At 41.6% G+C, this 19,369-nt stretch overlaps 1 protein-coding gene across 6 annotated transcripts in view; it reads right to left on the bottom strand.

Annotated features, from left to right (window-relative positions):
• Positions 1-19,369, bottom strand: part of usp32 (ubiquitin specific peptidase 32) — a 100,324-nt gene that overhangs the window by 51,780 nt on the left and 29,175 nt on the right. For 5 of the 6 annotated variants that reach the window (XM_085794757.1, XM_085794759.1, XM_085794758.1 and 2 more), the window contains exons 3-5: positions 10,062-10,167; positions 7,326-7,444; positions 6,319-6,478 (exon numbers count right to left, since the gene is read on the bottom strand). In XM_085794757.1, the coding sequence (XP_085650883.1) occupies positions 6,319-6,478; positions 7,326-7,444; positions 10,062-10,167 (385 nt within the window). Of the gene's footprint in view, positions 1-2,949; positions 3,012-6,318; positions 6,479-7,325; positions 7,445-10,061; positions 10,168-19,369 lie in introns of those variants that run through there. The other variant, XM_085794763.1, reaches the window with a different exon arrangement.

The raw sequence follows: 19,369 nt of genomic DNA, 5'->3' as shown, positions 1-19,369 counted from the left end.
AGTTCCTCCGGATCGTTCTCAGCTTCAGACTGAGACTCAGCGGATTCTTTTCTTTCTTCTCCTGATGAAGCCGTTAGTAGTTTTGAGTTGACAAACGCAGTCGAGAGCGCGGCTAGTACTGTAGGCTACTTTGGCGGTATCCTGATGGGGAGGGATGACGACGTATTTCTGTTTGTACGTAGATCCCAGTGGAGAGCTGCACTGTGATAGGTTTCCTTCTCTGACAAACACAGCTTGTGTCCAATAGGATTTTAGAAAAAGACCTGAAAGTAACAAGTACTTTTCAGCCTTCCTACCAATTAACTTGAGTAAAAGTACAAATATTTGTCTTGGAAATGTATTCAAGTAAGAGTAATAAGTACCAAAGAAATCTAATACTCAAGTAAAGTACAAATCCTCTGGATATGTACTTAAGTACAGTACTCAAGTAAATTTACTCCGTTACTGTCCACCACTGCTCACCTCTCCACCACCGCCGCCGCCGCTACTTCCTGTTTCACTCTGAGTCAGAGTACGAGATGAATCATTTACAATATAAAGGCGACTGTATGGACACAGAGGAGAGTGGGAGGGGGTTGGGATGGGGGAGGGGGGGGGTTCACCATCCAACGTGATGAATTATGGAGGATGACGGGTGGAGGCGGCGAGGTGGCGAGCACCTTCACATCACTTCCTTAGCGACAACCATCACACAGTCAGTACGTTTACAGTCACAGCTTCATCGAGCTTTTCTCAAAATTCAACTCTGGCGTCTAATCGACTTCTGTCCTCGTCCCAGTTCACATGCAGCGGAGAAAATCTAATAACTGACGGTTTCTCCTCCTCAGGCGGCGATATGCGGCGTTTCAGCGGGTTAATACTGTTGGCTTTCTGTCATTGAGTAAAAAAACTGAATATATGCAACTTAATATCAATCAAATCAAATCAAATAAACTTTATTTGTCCCACCAGGGGAAATTTGTCTTGGGCAAGGGAGTTACGTCAGCTGCCATGTACATGTAAAACATCCATACAATATAATATACAATACACCAGTAAGAAGGGCAAACAAATCCAAGTAGGCTTAATAAATTCTCAACTACAGCCTTTAACCTTTACTTGGCTGGGTTTGGATGGCTTCCCTGCTCCACTTTGTGCCGTCTCTACTGTTGTGGAGCATGAGCACATGAACATGCATCGTCTAGTTTCAGTCCAATTAAGGCGAATACATGCTGAAGAAAATCGATTTCCAATCACATCATCTGGATGTCTTAATCGGAGTTGGAGAACTCCTGACAGGTGAAGGTACAGTGTGTGTTTTGTGCTGAGCAGATTAAAAATGTACTGTTTTAACCTCACACAAAGAATTTGATCTGAGAATTTGATATCAGAAATTTTGTTTTACATTGGTCCCCGACAGCTAAACTGAACTAAAACTACTAAACTAAACCTGAACTACTAAACCCAACACCATTAAACCAAACTGAACTAAACTAAACCTAATGAAACTAAACCATTTAACTAAACTAAACTCAAACTACTAAACCTCAACCTCAAACTCAATTTAAATCAAACGACTAAACTGAACTTAACCCTAACCAAACCAAACCAAACCAAACCAAACCAAACCAAACCAAACCAAACCAAACCAAACCAAACCAAACCAAACCAAACCAAACCAAACCAAACCACACCACTAAACTACTAAACCCTAAACTAAGCCAAACCTAACTCAACTAAACCATTAAACTAAACCAAACTTAACCTAAACTACTAAACCTAACTCAACCAAAACAAACTATTAAACCCAAACTACACTACATTAAACCTAAGATACTAAACCAAACCAAACCAAACCAAACCAAACCACACCACTAAACTACTAAACCCTAAACTAAGCCAAACCTAACTCAACTAAACCATTAAACTAAATCAAATTTAACCTAAACTACTAAACCTAACCCAACCAAAACAAACTATTACACCCAAACTACATTAAACCTAAGATACTAAACCAAACCAAACCAAACCAAACCAAACCAAACCAAACCACTGAACCAAATAAACTAAAATCAACTCCATCTACTAAACCTTACTCAACTAAACCAAACCAAACTACATTAAACCTTCACTACTAAACCAGACTAACACAAACCAAACCAACCTAAACTAAACTCCCACCGGTCCTGAGGAACAAAGCTGAGGCTCCACAGCCGGACGATGTCAGAGGGTGAGAACGACTGCAGCATCATTTTACGATATAAAAAAAGACTAGTTGAATATTTTCTACAGTCAAATTAAAGACTAAATTCCTCTTTTTTCTTGTTGTTCAGTTCAACTTTCCTTCTGTTGTTATTTTATTTCCTCCTCTGTTAAACACTTCACCTTTATTATCACCTAAGCTGCATGTTGTGTTCCAATAATATGGATATAAGTTACATAAAGTTGACTTATATATTATATAAAAGTTACACAGCACAGGTTATATATCATGTGGTGATTCAGTGCTCCATAGACATGAGTGCATTTTATCAACTAGTGAAAATCTTTGAGCAATAAATTTAAGTTGGAAAGAATCTCCAAGGCACTTTCTTTTAAAAGTTAAAAAGCCTTTATTCCTATTATGGCTTGGTCATGTTTAACCTTTAACAACTCTTACGCGTTTCGGCACAAAGGCCTTCATAAAACAATAAATTAATTATAGAAAACAGGTCTTTGTGTCGAGATCAAAGCTGAAAACTCAAAGATGATTATTATTATACCTCTTATTTATTATGTGATGATGATATCATCGTTAAGCTGATTAATAAAACCAATTAGATAAGTGGCCTTTGTCATTAGCGCCAATTAAAAAAGGGGTTGAACCGGACAACACCGATGGGAGCTCCAACTAAAACAAACCACTGACATTCAACAACAACATCAACAACAACGACTACAACAACAGTCTCCATGGTAACCGGTACCCACCTAGAGGTGCGACTCTGTCCGAGTGGCAGCAGAGATACCATACCATTATCCAGGCAGCATCCTTAAAGAGAGGAGTCGCACCACGCCACCGCGCCGCCGCTACGTCATCACGCCTGCTGCCTCATTCTGTCATTTACTCATTAGAATATTAATTATTATAATTATAATAATAATAATGAGTCCGAGGCTAACGCGTTAGCAGGGCGCTCATCATCGCCACCAACGCCGCCGTAGCCGTCCGTCAATCTCAACAACGCTCTCGCTCTGGGCCGAGTCATGAAGCAGGAGTGTGTCAATCACTCACTCTCCCTCTCCAACACACACACACACACACACACGGAGTTAAGAGGATCAGCGGGGAGCAGATTAAAGGGCAGTGTCCACCACGTTCTCTTTCCAGCTCTCCGTCCCTAATTGGTGAAATAAAGCCTGGCTAAATTTACTTCACAGAACTGGATCGCTGCACGTTTCATTTATTTATTTATTTACTCTCCAAGTTCTGATGCTGAACGCTGAGATGAACCGGCTAATAAGAAAATAATAATAACAGACACAAACTTGGCGTCTTGTATATGTAAGGTTTGTTGTGGGCGGAGCTTCTGCTGGAGGAGGTCTTGAGTGACACTTAAAGGCATAGTTCAGCATTTTGGCAGATTGGCCCATTGCCATAATCCCTATAGTCATAGCAGTAGGTTTGTTACCTTTAATTGTCGGTGCAAGCTGTTTTTAGAACGGCGGAGCAGAGCCGTGAGCTGCTCAGAGCTACGCTACGGAGGCTCATTATGGGATTTCTTGGTTTCCCTCATCAAACTCATCAAATACACAATCCAACAACTCCACAACGCTCTGGTGGACAAGTTGTGACCTGCACATTCACCACGCTATGATATAACAACACAACGTTACCACACAGAGTTGTTTTAGAGGGAAACACAGAGACTGTTGATGAAAAACTGTCCCTGAAGGCAACGTGCATCAGTGGTTTTGCATGAATTTACAAGTGTGCGCCCCTACATTTTCTGCTTTCTCTCCTAAAATTTTAAGTTAGGGGCCACACTGTGCTCCTAGTGAAAAATGTAAGTCTGGAGCCCTGCTGTTAAAGACCCCCTCCAATGAAAATTGTGTTTTTCGTGCTTTTCACATGTTCCTGTGACATTTTTCTGATGTTAGAGGACATAGCAGATGATAAGTAAGTGCAAAATTGCATTTCTGAGTTTTTCTGCCTTCAAATTGCTGTGAACCAATGACAGATGCAAACTGGGGTTGACGGCATCTGGCTCAGAAGTGAAAGACTAGATGGCTCAGTGTAAGGCGGCCTGCAACAGTCTGGTATGGGTCTGCCACAGTTTCTCACCGAGAAAAAAACGTTTTTTTGATGAGTTAGGACTAAGAAGTGTTTTATAGCGTCACTGTGACCTTGACTTCTGACCTCTGACCTTTAGAAATCTGATCAGTTCATCGCTGACATCACATTATTATTATTATTATTATTATTATTATTATAAATGTTGGTGTCAGAGTTGATGAGTCTCTGTTGAGGCGACATCGTGTCCACAAGAACGAGACGGACGACCTGAAAACAATACGACCGTCGCTGGAGCAGAGGAAGTAAAAATAACCTGAAAATGATACACACACACACACACACATACACACATACACACAGACACACACACACACACAGAGACACACACACACACACACACACTCTCACACACACACACACACACACTCGTCCTCCAGGTGAACTCAGACTCTTCTGTGACAGACGAGGTCGTCGCTGTTTTGACCGGAGCTCAGGGGAAAAAACAAAAACCCTGATGTGGACGTAGAGAAACCGGAGCGACGGGATGATAACGACGGAGAGGAGGAAATGAAGTGATGGGAGGAGGAGGAGGAGGAGGAGGGGGGGAGGAGGGTAAGTGAAGCCCGTCAGTTGTTTCTCCTCAGCACTCAGCGCCACTGATGGAGCAGCAGGAAGAAGAAAACAGCAGCACATGAAAAATGCATCTGATGCCATTTGTGATATTTCTTTAAGACATCTGCACTTTACAAAGGAGGAAGAGGAGGAGGAGGAGAAAAGAGGAAGAGGAGGAGGAGTAGTAGGAGGAAGGAGGTGGTTGGTGCTGCTGCCTCACATCACAAAGACAAGAGCGGAGTGAAACACACACCTGTACTTGGACCAAAAATAAAAGTGCAGATATATAAAACAAATCCTTTTTGATTGGGAGGAGTTATTTATAGACTCTGGTTATAAACTATTAATAACACATGTTTTTAAAAGTGTTTTATTTGATCTTTTTTATGTATTTATTTATTTGGGAAGTGAACAGCCTAGATTTCTAATGCAGACTGAGAGTTCCTCTCCTGGCCACTAGAGGGAGTCAGACTCAACATGTTCACTGATCTACTGGTCACTTCCTGTTTACACTTTATTAACCACCACTAGGTTTACTGTTTACTGCTGTTTACCTTTTGTTTTAAAATTTTTAAAATTAAACCAGTCACTTCCACTTTGCAGTTTTTTTTTGTTTTTGAGTGGTGTCACAAGGACTCAGCACTTCCTGTCCAGACGTTTCACATTAAAAGCCCCAAAACTTCCCCAGTGTAAATACCATGACCTGATCCAGCAGAATGAGTCACATTTCAAAACTGAAATTTTGGTATCAATGTAAAGAGGAGAAAATAATCTTTAAAATGAAACCCGAGTCAAAGTCATACATTGGATGGTTTTCATTCATGACATGGCCATTATGAATTATGCTCTTCACTCTCTTTTTCTGATTGAAAACCTGAGAAAACTGCGTTTAAACATTATAGAACATCTCTGGTTTAAAGGCGTCTGTCCCTGTACCACGTGATTACACGCACCCTATACGGTCCCTTGTTGTCATAGAGGCAGCATTCAATGACCCTCGGAAAGCAGAGAATCTCACAATTCAGATGCTTTTTACAGCTCGTCTCTATCATAAACGGTTCAGAAGTTGTTTAATGTTGTGCTCGTCTTCAGAGGATTAAAAGTTGCAGGTCAACTTTAATCGTCATTTACCTGCCTTTTCTCAATTATCTGGACTATTATATGAAACTTTGGCAGATTGTTTTTGAATGTCATTGCTTTGAAATTAGCAAAAAAATTTAAAAAAATGTTAGATTTTTTTATTGGTTTTCCACGTTATCAGCTGATTATCTAAAAATAAAACGTTGCGACTTCCGACTCATTTGGCCAGAGCGGGTCACTATGATCCATGTAGAGCAGCTCCAGCTCTGTGATTGGCCTGTTTTTTTAATTTTTTTTAAACACACACTAATTGATTGATTGATTGATTGATTGATTGACTGATTGATTGACTGATCGATCGGTGGACTCACGGTGTGTGACGCCGGCCAGCGTCTGGTAGAACGTGGGCGTGTCGCTGTCGTCGGTCAGCGTGACGCACACTCCTCCGGACAGAAGCCAGCGCGACAACGTGAACGCCTCCTTGTTCTGCAGCAGCCAGGACCTGAAGCGCTCGTAGGTCACCTTGTCGCCCTGACGACGCAGACACACAAACAAACAGACAAACAAACAGACAAACAGACAAATAAATAAATTGATCTTGGAGAATAACAAATATTAATGTATTCTTCTTGTTCTTGTGTTTAATACTTCAGTGTTGTTTCCCCCTCAGGTTTACAGGCTGCTTCAAAGTGTCGGCTTTCAAAGAGCAGATAAATAAATAAATAAATGAAATACAGTGAAAGAAAAACAGTCGACGGTCAGACTGAGAGATGAAAATAAAACTAATGTTCACGAACAGAAACAGAAACCTCAACATTCACTGAACCTGATGGAGGTTTTATGATTATTGTGTGACTTTTAAAAGGAGAAGCAGCTCCTCTAGTTATTTCTGCTTGTCCTGTATATTTCTTTTTTCCTAAATAAATGTTTTAATAATAATTATAATAATAATAATAATAATTTCCACTTGTTTCATGTGTAAAAACCTGCACGTCTCTAAATTAACACACATGACATCACAGCTGTGTATTTATAGCCAAACCAAACCAAATATCGTTTCCTCTGCAGGTTCAAATTGAGACGATGTTTGAATATGCAAAAACAAAACAGAGGAGGCTTTTATTGTGAAGCAGTCACAGGAAACTGGACTGTGATCCTTCAAAATAAAAGGTGGTTTTTTTAAAGATGAGACAGAGATTCCTGCAGAACAATGAGCTGCTGTTTCATCTCAGATCAGAACAAGAAGCTGCTTCATCATCATCATGTGACAACAACCTGAGACCTCAGCTGGAGAGAGAGAGAGTGTGTGTCTGTGTGTGTGTGTGTGTTTTGATGTGTGTGTCGGCATGGTGACGGACTGGATGTGGCGTTCACTGACCTCGCTGAAGCACTTCTTGAGGGAGGTCGGGACTTCTCCATCCAGGAGCTGGAGAACGGCCTCGATGTCTTCTCTGGCGGCGTAACCGCCCAGATCGCTGGCAAACAGGCTGAAGAGGTCTGAGACACACACACACACACACACACACACACACACAGAAACACACACACACACACAGAAACACACACACAGACAGACACACAGAAACACACACACACAAGGAGAAGGAAAAACTATTTAATCATCCATGTTTCTTCTTGCTGTCTTTTATTTTGAAGGCTGATCCATGAGAAGATCTAAAAACCATCTCAGTGTAGTTTTCCATCTCCTCTCTCTTTCAGCTTCTCTCTAGTAAAGGTTGAGTCTGGAGTTTTGTGCCCAAAAATAAATGAAATCCGTCTGTATTTTGGTCTTTTGCTCTGTTTTGTTCAGGTTTTGTTGTGCACGTGGACGTTTCTGGGTGGAGCTAGAGAGTCGCAAGAGAGCATAGATATCTATGGTGAGAGAGTCTGTGTTTTCTCTCCAGCCAATGACGGAGCTCAGGTGAAGCTACGTGCAGCAGAGGGTTACACCCCGCCTTTCCGAAAATAGACTTCCATTCATCGTAATAGCGGGGTTTTCCATTTTTTCTAAAGACCCCGCTATTCCGAAAAGGCTATTGGGGAAACCACCCCACTCCGAACGGACAGACGGACCTAATCAGAAAGGAACCGGAGGCTGTGCAGTGCGCAATGATCCTTTTTTCCTTTTTTGGGGTCAAACGGATCATGTGCATAATTAACTGCAAAACAAGCAAATACTTCATATTAATGAGTTTATGCTTCTAGCCTGTCTAGCCTCTACCTGGTCTTTTTACTAAACTTAACCAACTCTGTTCTTCATTGCCTAAACCCAACCAAAGCATCTCCTTCAGTAGCGGAAATAATTAAAGTAATGGCAAACAAACACAGCATATCTCCAAAATCAGGCAGGTTTCCAGGATGCCAAGTCGCCTACTCATTTTTTTTTTTTTTTTTTTGTAACAATTGCCGATGAGTACTAGTGTCAAAAAGGAAAAAAGGAAGAAAAAAAAAAAAATCGATCACGGACTTAAAGATCGATTTCCATGGCAACGAACGAAACTTTTTGGGTCAGCCCTAGTAAACAACGTCACGTGGTTCAGCACCTTGGACAGCTGCGGGGTGGGGGGGGGGGGGGGGGGGTCGGAACAGCGGTGTTTCGAAGTGGAGGGCCGTCCCCGCAGCAGAGTAGTAGCTCAGGGCTGCTAGCCGCACTAGCTGTCTCTGATGCTAACGAGTGCTAGAAGCTAGCACGTCTCTCTCTCAGCAGCAGCATCAGGACCGCAAAGAAAAAGAAACAGTCTGAGTGAAGCGCTGGAGCCGCGGACCGATTCCCCACCGTCCCCGACACTGGTAACATGTATGAGGGCCGTTGTGGTGAGCTAGCTCGATGCTAACTTCGGCTAGCGGTAGCGGTTAGCATCCGCCGCTAACACCGTCTTCCCAGCTCACCACAACGACATAACAACATAACACCGGAGGCTCCCGGTGTTGGTGACGGTCGGCTATCGGCCCACGGCTCCAGAGCTTCACTCGGACTGTATTTCCTTTCCTTTGTTGTCATGACAACTGCTGCTGTCTTGGGTAGGAGGCTACACAGCTTAGCCCCAGAGGAGGGGCTGAGTTTCAATGTTTTATTTACAAACTGCAACGAACAAAACTCCAGACCCTACCTTCTAGTGACAACAGGTCGGTGTCAGCCAATCAGAAGAGAGGAGGCCTCTCTGAGCCTCTCTTCTGATTGGCTGACTGTTTTCTAAAGCGATCAAATTAAAAAATAGAGCAGATTTCAGAATAAAACACTCAGAGAAACCAAATCCTGTAAAGTTGTTGTTGTTGGATGGATGGTGGGTGCAGGTGGTGAGGGGGCGGGGCTTAGTTGTGACATCACAAAGTAACAGGAAGTCGTGACGGCTGGTTTTAAGGCTCAGTTTCTGAATACAGGCTCCATCATGTTTTTTTTTCTTCTTTTAAACCATATTTATGTTTAAAAATTATAGATTTAATTTATAGATTTAAATAAAATGTAAAAAATAATGACAATGGTGATTTTGTAACATGTTCTTTACACCTGGATTAATAAATGACACGGTGTCAGATACTCATCTTCTCGTACAGCGACCTACTTTACTGACAATAACTAACACACTAAACTAAAAACAACACAGCATCAACATGTTGTTTCATCTTCTTTGAGCCTTTTATGTTGTTGTTTCCACATTCAGAAGCACTGAAGTCACAACGGGGGAATATCCGAGCAGCACCTGAACGCACCACCACCACCACCACCCACACACACACACACAGACACAGGGAAGCTTCTCTGATGTGACTCGTTAGTTGTAACTGAACTCTGACATGAATGAGGAGATGACTGACACTCGGCGGGACCAGGAAGAGGTTAACTCCGACTCCCATGATGCACTTGGATGAGAAACATGCGACAACAAAGTGAGCGAGAGCTGCAGATTCTGGTCTTTGTTCTGACGCAGCGTCGCTCAGCAGCTTTAATCCGGTTCTGGAACAGTTCAGCTGAAGCGGGTTTTTTTTGTTCTCGCTCCGCTGGATGCTGCTGCTCTATAGCCGCGGCAGCAAAGCATCATGGGTAGTAGCGTTATTATCATCATTATGATCATTCAGAGAGGAGAACACAGTCTGTCAACACACGATAACTCACATTTGGCCTTCTCCTCATCGCGCCCTCGGGTCAGAAGAACCAGACCCACGATCAGATTGTTGAAGTGCAGCCCCTTGGACGAGCCTCCGAACGAGGTGTAGATCACCTGCAACACACACACACACACACACACACACACACACACAGAATCAGAATCAGAATCAGCATCTCTACATCAGTTTTGGGTGTCGACATGAAAACGCTCGACAGTTTTACACAAAAGTGCAACAACAAAAAACAAAAAACAAACATTCAAAGCACACTGCAGGATTGGTGGAAAAATTATTAAAACTTCTGTGGATTCATTAAAGGGATAGTTCAACATTTTGTCAAATTGTTCCCATTGCCATAATCCCTATAGTCTTAGCAGTAGGTTCGTTACCTTTAATTGTCAGTGCAAGCTGTTTTTAGAACGGCGGAGCAGAGCCGTGAGCTGCTATGACATACGTTGTGTTATTATCTCATAGCGTGGTGAATGTGCAGCTCACAACTTGTCCACCAGAGCGTTGTGGAGTTGTTGGATTGTGTATTTGATGAGTTTGATGAGGGAAACCAAGAAATCCCATAATGAGCCTCCGTAGCGTAGCTCTGAGCAGCTCACGGCTCTGCTCCGCCGTTCTAAAAATACCTTGCACCGACAATTAAAGGTAACGAACCTACTGCTATGACTATAGGGATTATGGCAATGGGCCAATTTAACAACATGTTGAACTATCCCTTTAAAGCCGTATACAATAATCTAACCTGAGTCAGTCACATGGTACAGAGACTGAGGTGTGGATCGATGAATCAGTATTTCAGCACTTAATAACACTTAATATGAATCAATACAGTTTGAATAAAGGTCAAATAACTTCTGAGGAAACCGATTCTATGTACATGTTTAATGAAGCTGCTCTCTGATTGGTTGGACAGTGAACCAGTGGGTTTTTACCTCTTATCTTATTTAAATTACTTCTTAAAACACATTTTTTGTCTGACTCATTTTTTATTTTCTATAGTTTTATTCCTTCATTTTATTGTTTCCTCAACTAAAGCTGATTTGAGACGTTATTTTAATGTTTTCCTACTCATGATGAGGCAAATTTTAATTCCTCTTCTCTCTTTCTTAACGAGTTCAGCACTTTGTGACCTTGTTAAGAAAACTTCTGCATAAATGTAAGTAAATTATGTTATAAAATGCTTCATTAATTATTCCGTGACGTCCCTGGTCGTCCATAGACAACTACAGTCCTATGTTCTCTTTGTGGAGGTGACGGTGCAGTCAGGTTAATGAGGCGTAACCATGGCAGCAGGTTACACACTGCAGACGAGCTTCACATGTGGTTAAAACTAAAGTAAACAAACTAAAAAAAAGAAGTGAGTCAGAGAATTCAAAGTAAATCCACCACCAAACTTCCCCCGGACGGCAGCTCACCCACCAAATTTAAATATTGAAACCTCGGTCAAACACGTCACAAAGCAACTGATCACAGACACGAAGGAAGAACTGGTTGGTGAACGAGAAGAAGGTGGTGTCCCTGAAGTCGCTGCAATTGTTGCTCTGTGTGTTTCAGATAAGAAAAGAAGGTGAGGGAAGACGAGAGAAAAGTAAAGAAAATACAATTAAATATGAGAAAAGAAAAGTATAGAAAAGAAAATGAGGGAAGAGAAATGTAAATATGAGAAGAGTAAAGAAAAGAAAAGAACAGAAAATGAGGGAAGAGAAGAGAAAAGTAAAGAAAAGAAGAGAAGAGAAGAAAGATGAGAATAGTGAAAAGAAAAGAAAATTAAAGAAAATGAGGGTAGATAAGAGAAAAGTTAAGAAAAGAAAATTAAATATGAGAAAAGAAAAGTATAGAAAATGAGGGAAGAGAAATGTAAATATGAAAAGAGTAAAGAAAAGAAAAGAAAATGAGGGAAGAGAAGAGAAAGGTAAAGGAAAGAAGAGAAAAGAAAAAAGAAAAGAAGAGAAGAAAAGAAAGAAGTAAAGAAAGATGAGAATAGTGAAAAGAAAAGAAAATTATAGCTGCTGCGCAGCGATGGGTCGGGTCCGGGCTACTTTTGGGCAAATTTAGGCAATTCTGAGCAACAAACAGGAGAATAGGAAGACAAGACAGTTGTCCTTATAGTGTCCAATTTGCATCAGTTGAGGATTGAACCCACAACCTCAAGAACCAAAGACTGTTGTCTATCGCACTGAGCTAATTGACAAGTGGCAGACAACAGTGGCTTCACAAATTGAGTAAGCCATTCACTGTCGTGTAGGCAGATTTGAAACCACAGTAAAAAGAAAAATCAGTTTTTGAGGTAAAATAATGATATGTATTTGTCAAACATCTACTATGAATCTAAGATGTTAGGAGCCTTTGCACATGGTCCAGTCCAAGCTATATGGATTTTTAAACTTAGAGGCTTTCTGTGACGCGACAATTAGGACAATTGTCTTGTATTTCATGTTGAGGACATCTGACATTTTGATCTGTCATCATCATCATCACCCTTGCTGGGTCTCGAACTCACAACCTCTGACACCAAGAACCAGCTCCTAACTCGCTGAGCTAATTAGCTGGTAGTGAGACCTGCTGTGTAGCTTCATTTATCCACTCAGGTGACTCAGCTGTTGTGATGAAATGGTCAAAATGTTAGAAATTCAGTCATCTAAACAAAAATCTGATAATACATAAATTGCATCTTGACAGCATGGAAATGTTGGTGATTTGTTTTTTTTTGTTTTTTTAAAGTATATTTTTGGGGCTTTTATTGCCTTTAATTGATAGCAAAGTCGAGAGAGAGACAGGAAATGGGGAGGCAGAGAGGGGGAATAATATGCAGGAAAGGGCTGCCCGATGTGGGATTCGAACCGGGGTCACCTGCAGTGAGGACTGTAGCCTCAACATGGTGCGGCAGCTCTACCATGTGAGTTAAACGCCGCCCCTGGTGATTTGTTTTTAATGATAAGTGTTTTGCTTCATAAGAGAATGGTGATGTTTATAAATTCCAGTCTCACATTGACTGCAGTTGTTCCCATGAGAGCAGAATTCAAAATGTTCTCAAAAATTCAGTTTTTGAATTAAAATTCTGATATTTGCTAAACTTCATCAACCATGACTCCAGAATATTCTCATTTTTTTTCAGGAAGTTTGAAAATGTATTTAGCAAGAATTTGATGGTATATGTTTACAGTACTGTTTACAGTCAAACGTTTTCATGCACTGTAGGCTCAATTTTTGCTTAATCAAAAATCCGAGAAACAAGTTTTGTGGAGGACAGTCAGGAGATGCTCTGTAGCAAGTTTGGTGTCAATTGAGCAAAAATTGTGGGAGGAGATACATTTTAAAAGTTTTACAGTTATTGAAAAAAACAGAGTGATGGACTTCATAATTTGTAATAAGTTTAAGTGGACAAAAGTTTCAGCAGTATTGAGGCTACATTGTGGTGAAGTTTCAACACTGTAGCATCTACCGTTGGTTTGGTAGGAATTTTTAAAATTTTTAAATTTAAACGCTTATTGTGCCCCCCCTAGGAGGGGGGGGCACATGTCCTTGGAGTTGAGTGAATCTGGCATGGGACTGAACCTTTGTGCAAAGTTTGGTGAGTTTTCGCCCATGGGAAGTATGACTTCCTTGGAAGAAGAAAGAAAGAAAGAAAGAAGAAGAAGAAGAAGAAGAATTCCTAGGAATACAATAGTGTCCCGGCAGCTTAGCTGCCCGGACCCTAATGAGGGAAGATAAGAGAAAAGTTAAGAAAAGAAAATTAAATATGAGAAAAGAAAAGTATAGCAAAGCAAATAAAAGAAAATGAGGGAAGAGAAACGTAAAGAAAAGAAGAGAAAAGAAAAGAAAAAAAGAAGAGAAGAAAGAAGCAAAGTTAAGTTAAGATGAAGATAGTGAAAAGAAAAGAAAATGAGGAAGAGAAGATAAAAGTAGAGAAAAGAAAGGAGAAAAGAAAATAGAAGAGAAAAGTAAAGAAAAGAAGAAAAAAGAAAAGTAAAGAGGAGAAGAGTAAAGAAGAGAAAAGAATAGGAAAGAAAAGTAAAGTAGAGAAAAAAGGATGAGAGAAAAGAGGAGGAAACCAAAGAAGATGAGAAAAGACAAGAGAAAAGTAAAGAAAATGAGGGAAGAGAAAATAAAAAGAAAGTAAAGAAAGAGAAGAAAGGGAAGAGAAGAGAAGAGAAAAAAGAAAAGAAAAATATGCTAATGTGAGTCAATCACTCTGGCCACGCCCCCTGATGATGTCACAGAAACTGTTGACACCAAGCTGCAGCCAATGGGGAAACCCCGGCGCCGAGCGGTTCGACCAATGGGGTGAGTTCACCAGTCAGTCGGTCGGTGGCCCAGATGTTGTTGTGGTCGGTCCAGATGTGTGGGCGGCGCAGTGATGTCACAACACCTGTTATTTACATATTTCACCGTGACGACGCTGCGGGGAAACCCTGACCTCAACCTGATCACAGGTCAGCGGGTTCAGCTACCAGGGCTTTTATTCTGAAAACCAAGGACTGTATATCGGTGCCTTCATGCTATATGGTAATTATGGGAAATACCAAAAGGCCACGTGAAAAGTGCACATGAATGAACTCCCTCTCATGTGGTATTTTCCACTGGGTCGAGATGAGAATAACCTTTGACCTTTTCAACATGGTGGCCAGCAACGCAAGATTCGTGAATGGTAAGCAATGTACACTACTAAACGTGTTTTGCTACTGTTACTGGATAGTTTTTGTAGCCTATAAAGTGTTGTTCCATTGACAATTGACCTCTGGCTAAGCCCCGCCCCCTAACACGATGAGCCAATCACAGTGCTCATAGCTAGCCCATACACTCGGACATTCTCTGCTTCCACGTCCATTGAAATGCATTGCAGTTAGTCAGTTTTCATTGGTTTTTATATGTTTTTTCTTGACATTTTAAGTTTAAAATGGTCAAACGGTGTTCATGGGGTACATGTAACTCTGACACTAGGTATCCTGAGAGGCTGGGTGACAGAGTGGATTTTTTTTTACCTTTTTCCAAGCCACATCTCAACCGAGAGAAGTGTCTGAGCTGGAGCAGCATGTGACTCACACACTACATTCCCCAATACATCATGAAAAAAAGTACCTGAAGCTTTATCAGATTTCCTACAGAGCAGTGAACGCATCACCAGTTTCCTCCAGACAGAAACTCTTCTAACTCAATTAACTATTTAACTAATTGTTTGTAGTTTGTTGTGTATTTTTAGTTAACTGCAGGATGAGTGCTGTTTTAATTCTGTTACACACGTAAAAACACAAATTAGAGTTCAGCTACAAACTCTCTGGACCCTGAACGCATCATCTTAAAATGTTCAGATGTATAAATACGTTGAGAAGTGATGAGTTATATTAATTAAAGGTCCAGTGACACAGTCTTTACTGTTATTAAAGGTGTACAGAAATGGCCGTTTGTCCTGTTTGTCGCGCCGAGTTGTCCCGAGCTGCAACACGAGTTTACCCGAGTAAGGAAAACGGATTTGATTGGTCGTTATCGAGCGGGCGGGATATTCAAAGCTTGGGGCGAGACCGAGCTCAGTGTGTGTGTGCGTGTCTCAGACGTTTGAATGACGGATTACGGATCCAATATCAGTGGCTGATGAATCGTGTACAGGCTGACGTATAATCCGTGCACCTGCATTATCCAATGCGAAAAAAAAAATACACACTTTCATCCCGGATTTACTAAAAAATAGAATTTTGCACAAAGTTTGGCCTACATCGTCTGAAAGATGAGTTATCACATTAATTTTATGATCCAGAGTGGGCTCAAATTCAGTTTTCTTTTCTGTACACCTTTAAGGTGAGTTTCTCTCCACACGTTGTTGACGTTGTGGCTCTGCTCTTATTGTGAAAGACACTTCCTGTTTCCTGTCTCCACTGTGTTGCATCATCTCTTTGTGTTTGTGGCTGAAGCGACAAAACAAACTCGTGTGAATCTACATCAGCTGGAGACGGTCCAGATGTGAGTCCAGATGTGAGTCCAGCTGAGATTCTGCTCCTTTGAACCATCACAACCTGCAGCAGCAGAGGAAGGAACTCACATCTGGACATCTGTCACCGTAGTAACTGCTGCCATGGCGACAGAGGAGGAGGAGGAGGAGGAGGGGGATGTGAACTTCCCACAGTTCACTGATGTTAACGTGCAGCAAAGAGAGACAGACTGGGAACAGCTCTGTTTAGACGCTGAAAATGTATCTTCAAGTTATAAAAAGGTGCTTTTCCACTGACTTTTAGTTCCTGGAACTTTCTTTTGAGGAACTAAAAGGTTCCTGTGGCGTCTGCGTTTCCACTGATATGAGGCCTAAAGTCCCAGGAGATTATATACGATCATTAAATGTAGCCTCCTAGACTTAAAATTACACAAACAAGATCAAAGATTTCGCACAAGGATCAAGAAGCAGTGTTGGGCGAATTATTCTGGAAAAGTGTTTAAATTACTGATTACTCCTTTTAAAAGTAGCCTAATCAAGTTACTGTTCTGATTACTTTATTTCAAAAAATCACATCTTATCACGGTCACGTCTTATTAATAATACATTTGCAACGTAATGGAGATAATAACTTCTTGTTGTTAATATGGTAGCCTATCCCAGTGGTTCCCCAGTGGACCCCGAAACTGACACAAGTTAGACCACGGACCCACATTGGACAAAATTTTGAAGCAAACACCAGAAATACAGAAATATTTGTTCTGAGACTTAAGAATATTACTTTTTTAGTCAATGTGCGTTCATCTTAGGACCAGTGGCGTGAATTTTTGGAAATATTGTGGAGAAATTTCAGTAAAAAAAAAGTGGTACAATTTCTCCAAAAACCTTAAAAACAATTCTAGAAAAAAGTGTTATGAAAAAGTGGTAAAAATTTCTCAAAAAACAGTGGAATGAATCCATGCAAAGACACAAACCAATCTCAGTCCGTCTCAACACAAAACCACCAGACCCCGGTTCTTCTTACAGACGCTGGTCGAGGTTTCACACCTGCAGGTCTCCGTGTGCAAATGCAGCCTCTAAATAACACATTATCTGCCCCGAAACGCATTCATTTCACCAACATGTTGTTATGATTCTCTAGTGCTGTTCCACAACAACAACACCAGTTACTATCTATTCACAGACGTGCAGCAGCGGTTTGTTTTTCTGCCTCCACTTGCTCCTTTTAAAGAGCTGCTCATCTGTAGACTGTAGTACTCTACTAAAGTCATCGTCCACAACCTCAAAATCTGACAAATATTCAGCCACGTTGCACAAAACTAGCAGATTCCAGGTAAACAAGCCGACCGACGCAGAGTGAATGCCTTTCCCTGCCTTTTTTTTTTATTGCTTTATTAACAATTATATACAGAACGATCCTGTACAGCGAAGGGTATTATACAGTAGTTATAAAATGCTGAACACACAAAGAGGCAGAGTGAATGAGCTGATCAGAGATGACATCATCCAGGTCAGAGGTCAGTAGGTCGATCTACAGACCCTGGATGACGACAACAGGAAACTCCAGAGTCAAAGGGAAACAGCACTAGTGAATCATAACAACATGTTGGTGAAATGAACGAGTTTCACAGCAGATAATGTGTTATTTAGAGGCTGCATCACTCCCACTATATGGATATATACGGCTCTATAAGGCTCTATAATGCAGCTCAATATCCTCTGAAGGATCCTAATGACACCAGCGTTATATGGGTGAGTGAGTAAACCACCGTGTTTTATACCAGAGATAAAGTCCAGGTTGTAAAAAGTTGCACTTCTCCTTTAATAAAGTAAAGCATTTCTGATCTTTGAACTCTGGGAAGAGACGGCCACAGCTGGTTCACTCCAACACCTCCAGAGTAACCTGAGTAACCCTCCCACTTTGGCTCCACTGAAGCCTCGTTTCCACTGTCAGTACGGATCGGTACGGGTACGGGTCGGGTCGGATGTGGTCAGCTTTGAGTTTCCATTGTAGGCGGAGTGCGTGTCGAAGCGTCAGTACGTCGACGCCCCCACACACCGCCCCGACGGCCCGGCAGATCAGCTCAATAGACCGGCTACTGCCCTTGTGACAGTCGCTGCCACCTAGGGCTGGGCGATAAAACGATAACGATATATATCGCGATATAACTTTACTCAATAGCAATATGAAACGTGGTCGATAGAAAGTCGATAGGTTTCATTCATTCATGTTTTGAAACAGCCAATGAAAACGAGAGTTGCGCCGCGCTGAACCACTGGCTGAGCCAGCCAGGTTAGATTGACACAGCAGGAAGACTGTACACAGCACAACAACACGTGGTAATGTTTGGGCTGCTGCAGCCTGGCGTCAGCAGCGGGGCATCGCCAGTAAAAAAGAGAGAGAGAGGAGTGTTGCCTCGAAAGAAAAAATGGAGGAGAACTAGGACGAGTGACCGCGAAAAGACGTGGTACGTCATGTTTACATTAACCCAGATTGATTGAACTCTAATACAGTAGGTGTAAACAACACTAAACTTTAACCACGGAGACAGCAGCAGTCGGAGCGGCTCGCCGTCACACATCAAAGGGAGCGCAGTCACGGCGTGGCCGCTCTGCTGCTGCTGCCGCTGCTGCTGCTGCTGCCGCTGCTGCTGCTGCTGCTGCTGCTGCTCCTGCTCCTCACACCAGAGCGACACTGTTCAGCTGTGCCGACATAAACACTGGCCACTTGCGAAGCAAACGCTAACCGCGGCGATTTCTCTTCCTTTTTCTTTTCCAGCCGGGTTTAGGCTGAGAATGATCGCTAATTAGACGGGCCACGTGAGGTCCAGGTTTTAATTTTCACGTCCGTTTCTAACTGTAGCAGCAGCAGAGAGATGGAGCAGCTCCTGTATGGGGAGCCTGGCTCTAGTCTGACCTAACTCCTGTCTGATGTAATGTTAAAGAACGCCTGAACAGCGGAGTGATAATGTCTGTAAAAAGACCCAGTGCTGTTGTACTGTAGGCATGTATGTCTCTTGTCCAATCAAATTATTTGGTTGAAACTAACTGTATATAATACCAGTTTTATTTATCTGAAACTGTTATTAGGCTACTCATTGCTTTTATATGTTAATCATTACATCTGAAATGTTCAATTTTTGACGAAAAATAAATATTTAAATCAGAAATAACCTTCTGATATCTTCAAATCTCACTTGTGAGTATGATGGAACATTTAGGCTTGACAAAAACAGTGACTTGAGTCCTATCGTGATATATATCGATATCGACTGATATGAAAAAAATTATCGTGATAGGATTTTTTCTCATATCGCCCAGCCCTACGGTCCCCGTCACGACTTCCACAGACTCTGCACTTCTTCCCAAAACACCGGGGCAAA

The sequence above is a fragment of the Trachurus japonicus genome, chromosome 13 (genome assembly GCF_045865225.1).
Source record: "Trachurus japonicus isolate A0001 chromosome 13, Traja_1.0".
In the NCBI taxonomy this organism is placed as follows: Eukaryota; Metazoa; Chordata; class Actinopteri; order Carangiformes; family Carangidae; genus Trachurus; species Trachurus japonicus.
This window is presented reverse-complemented; position numbering and strand designations above follow the sequence as displayed.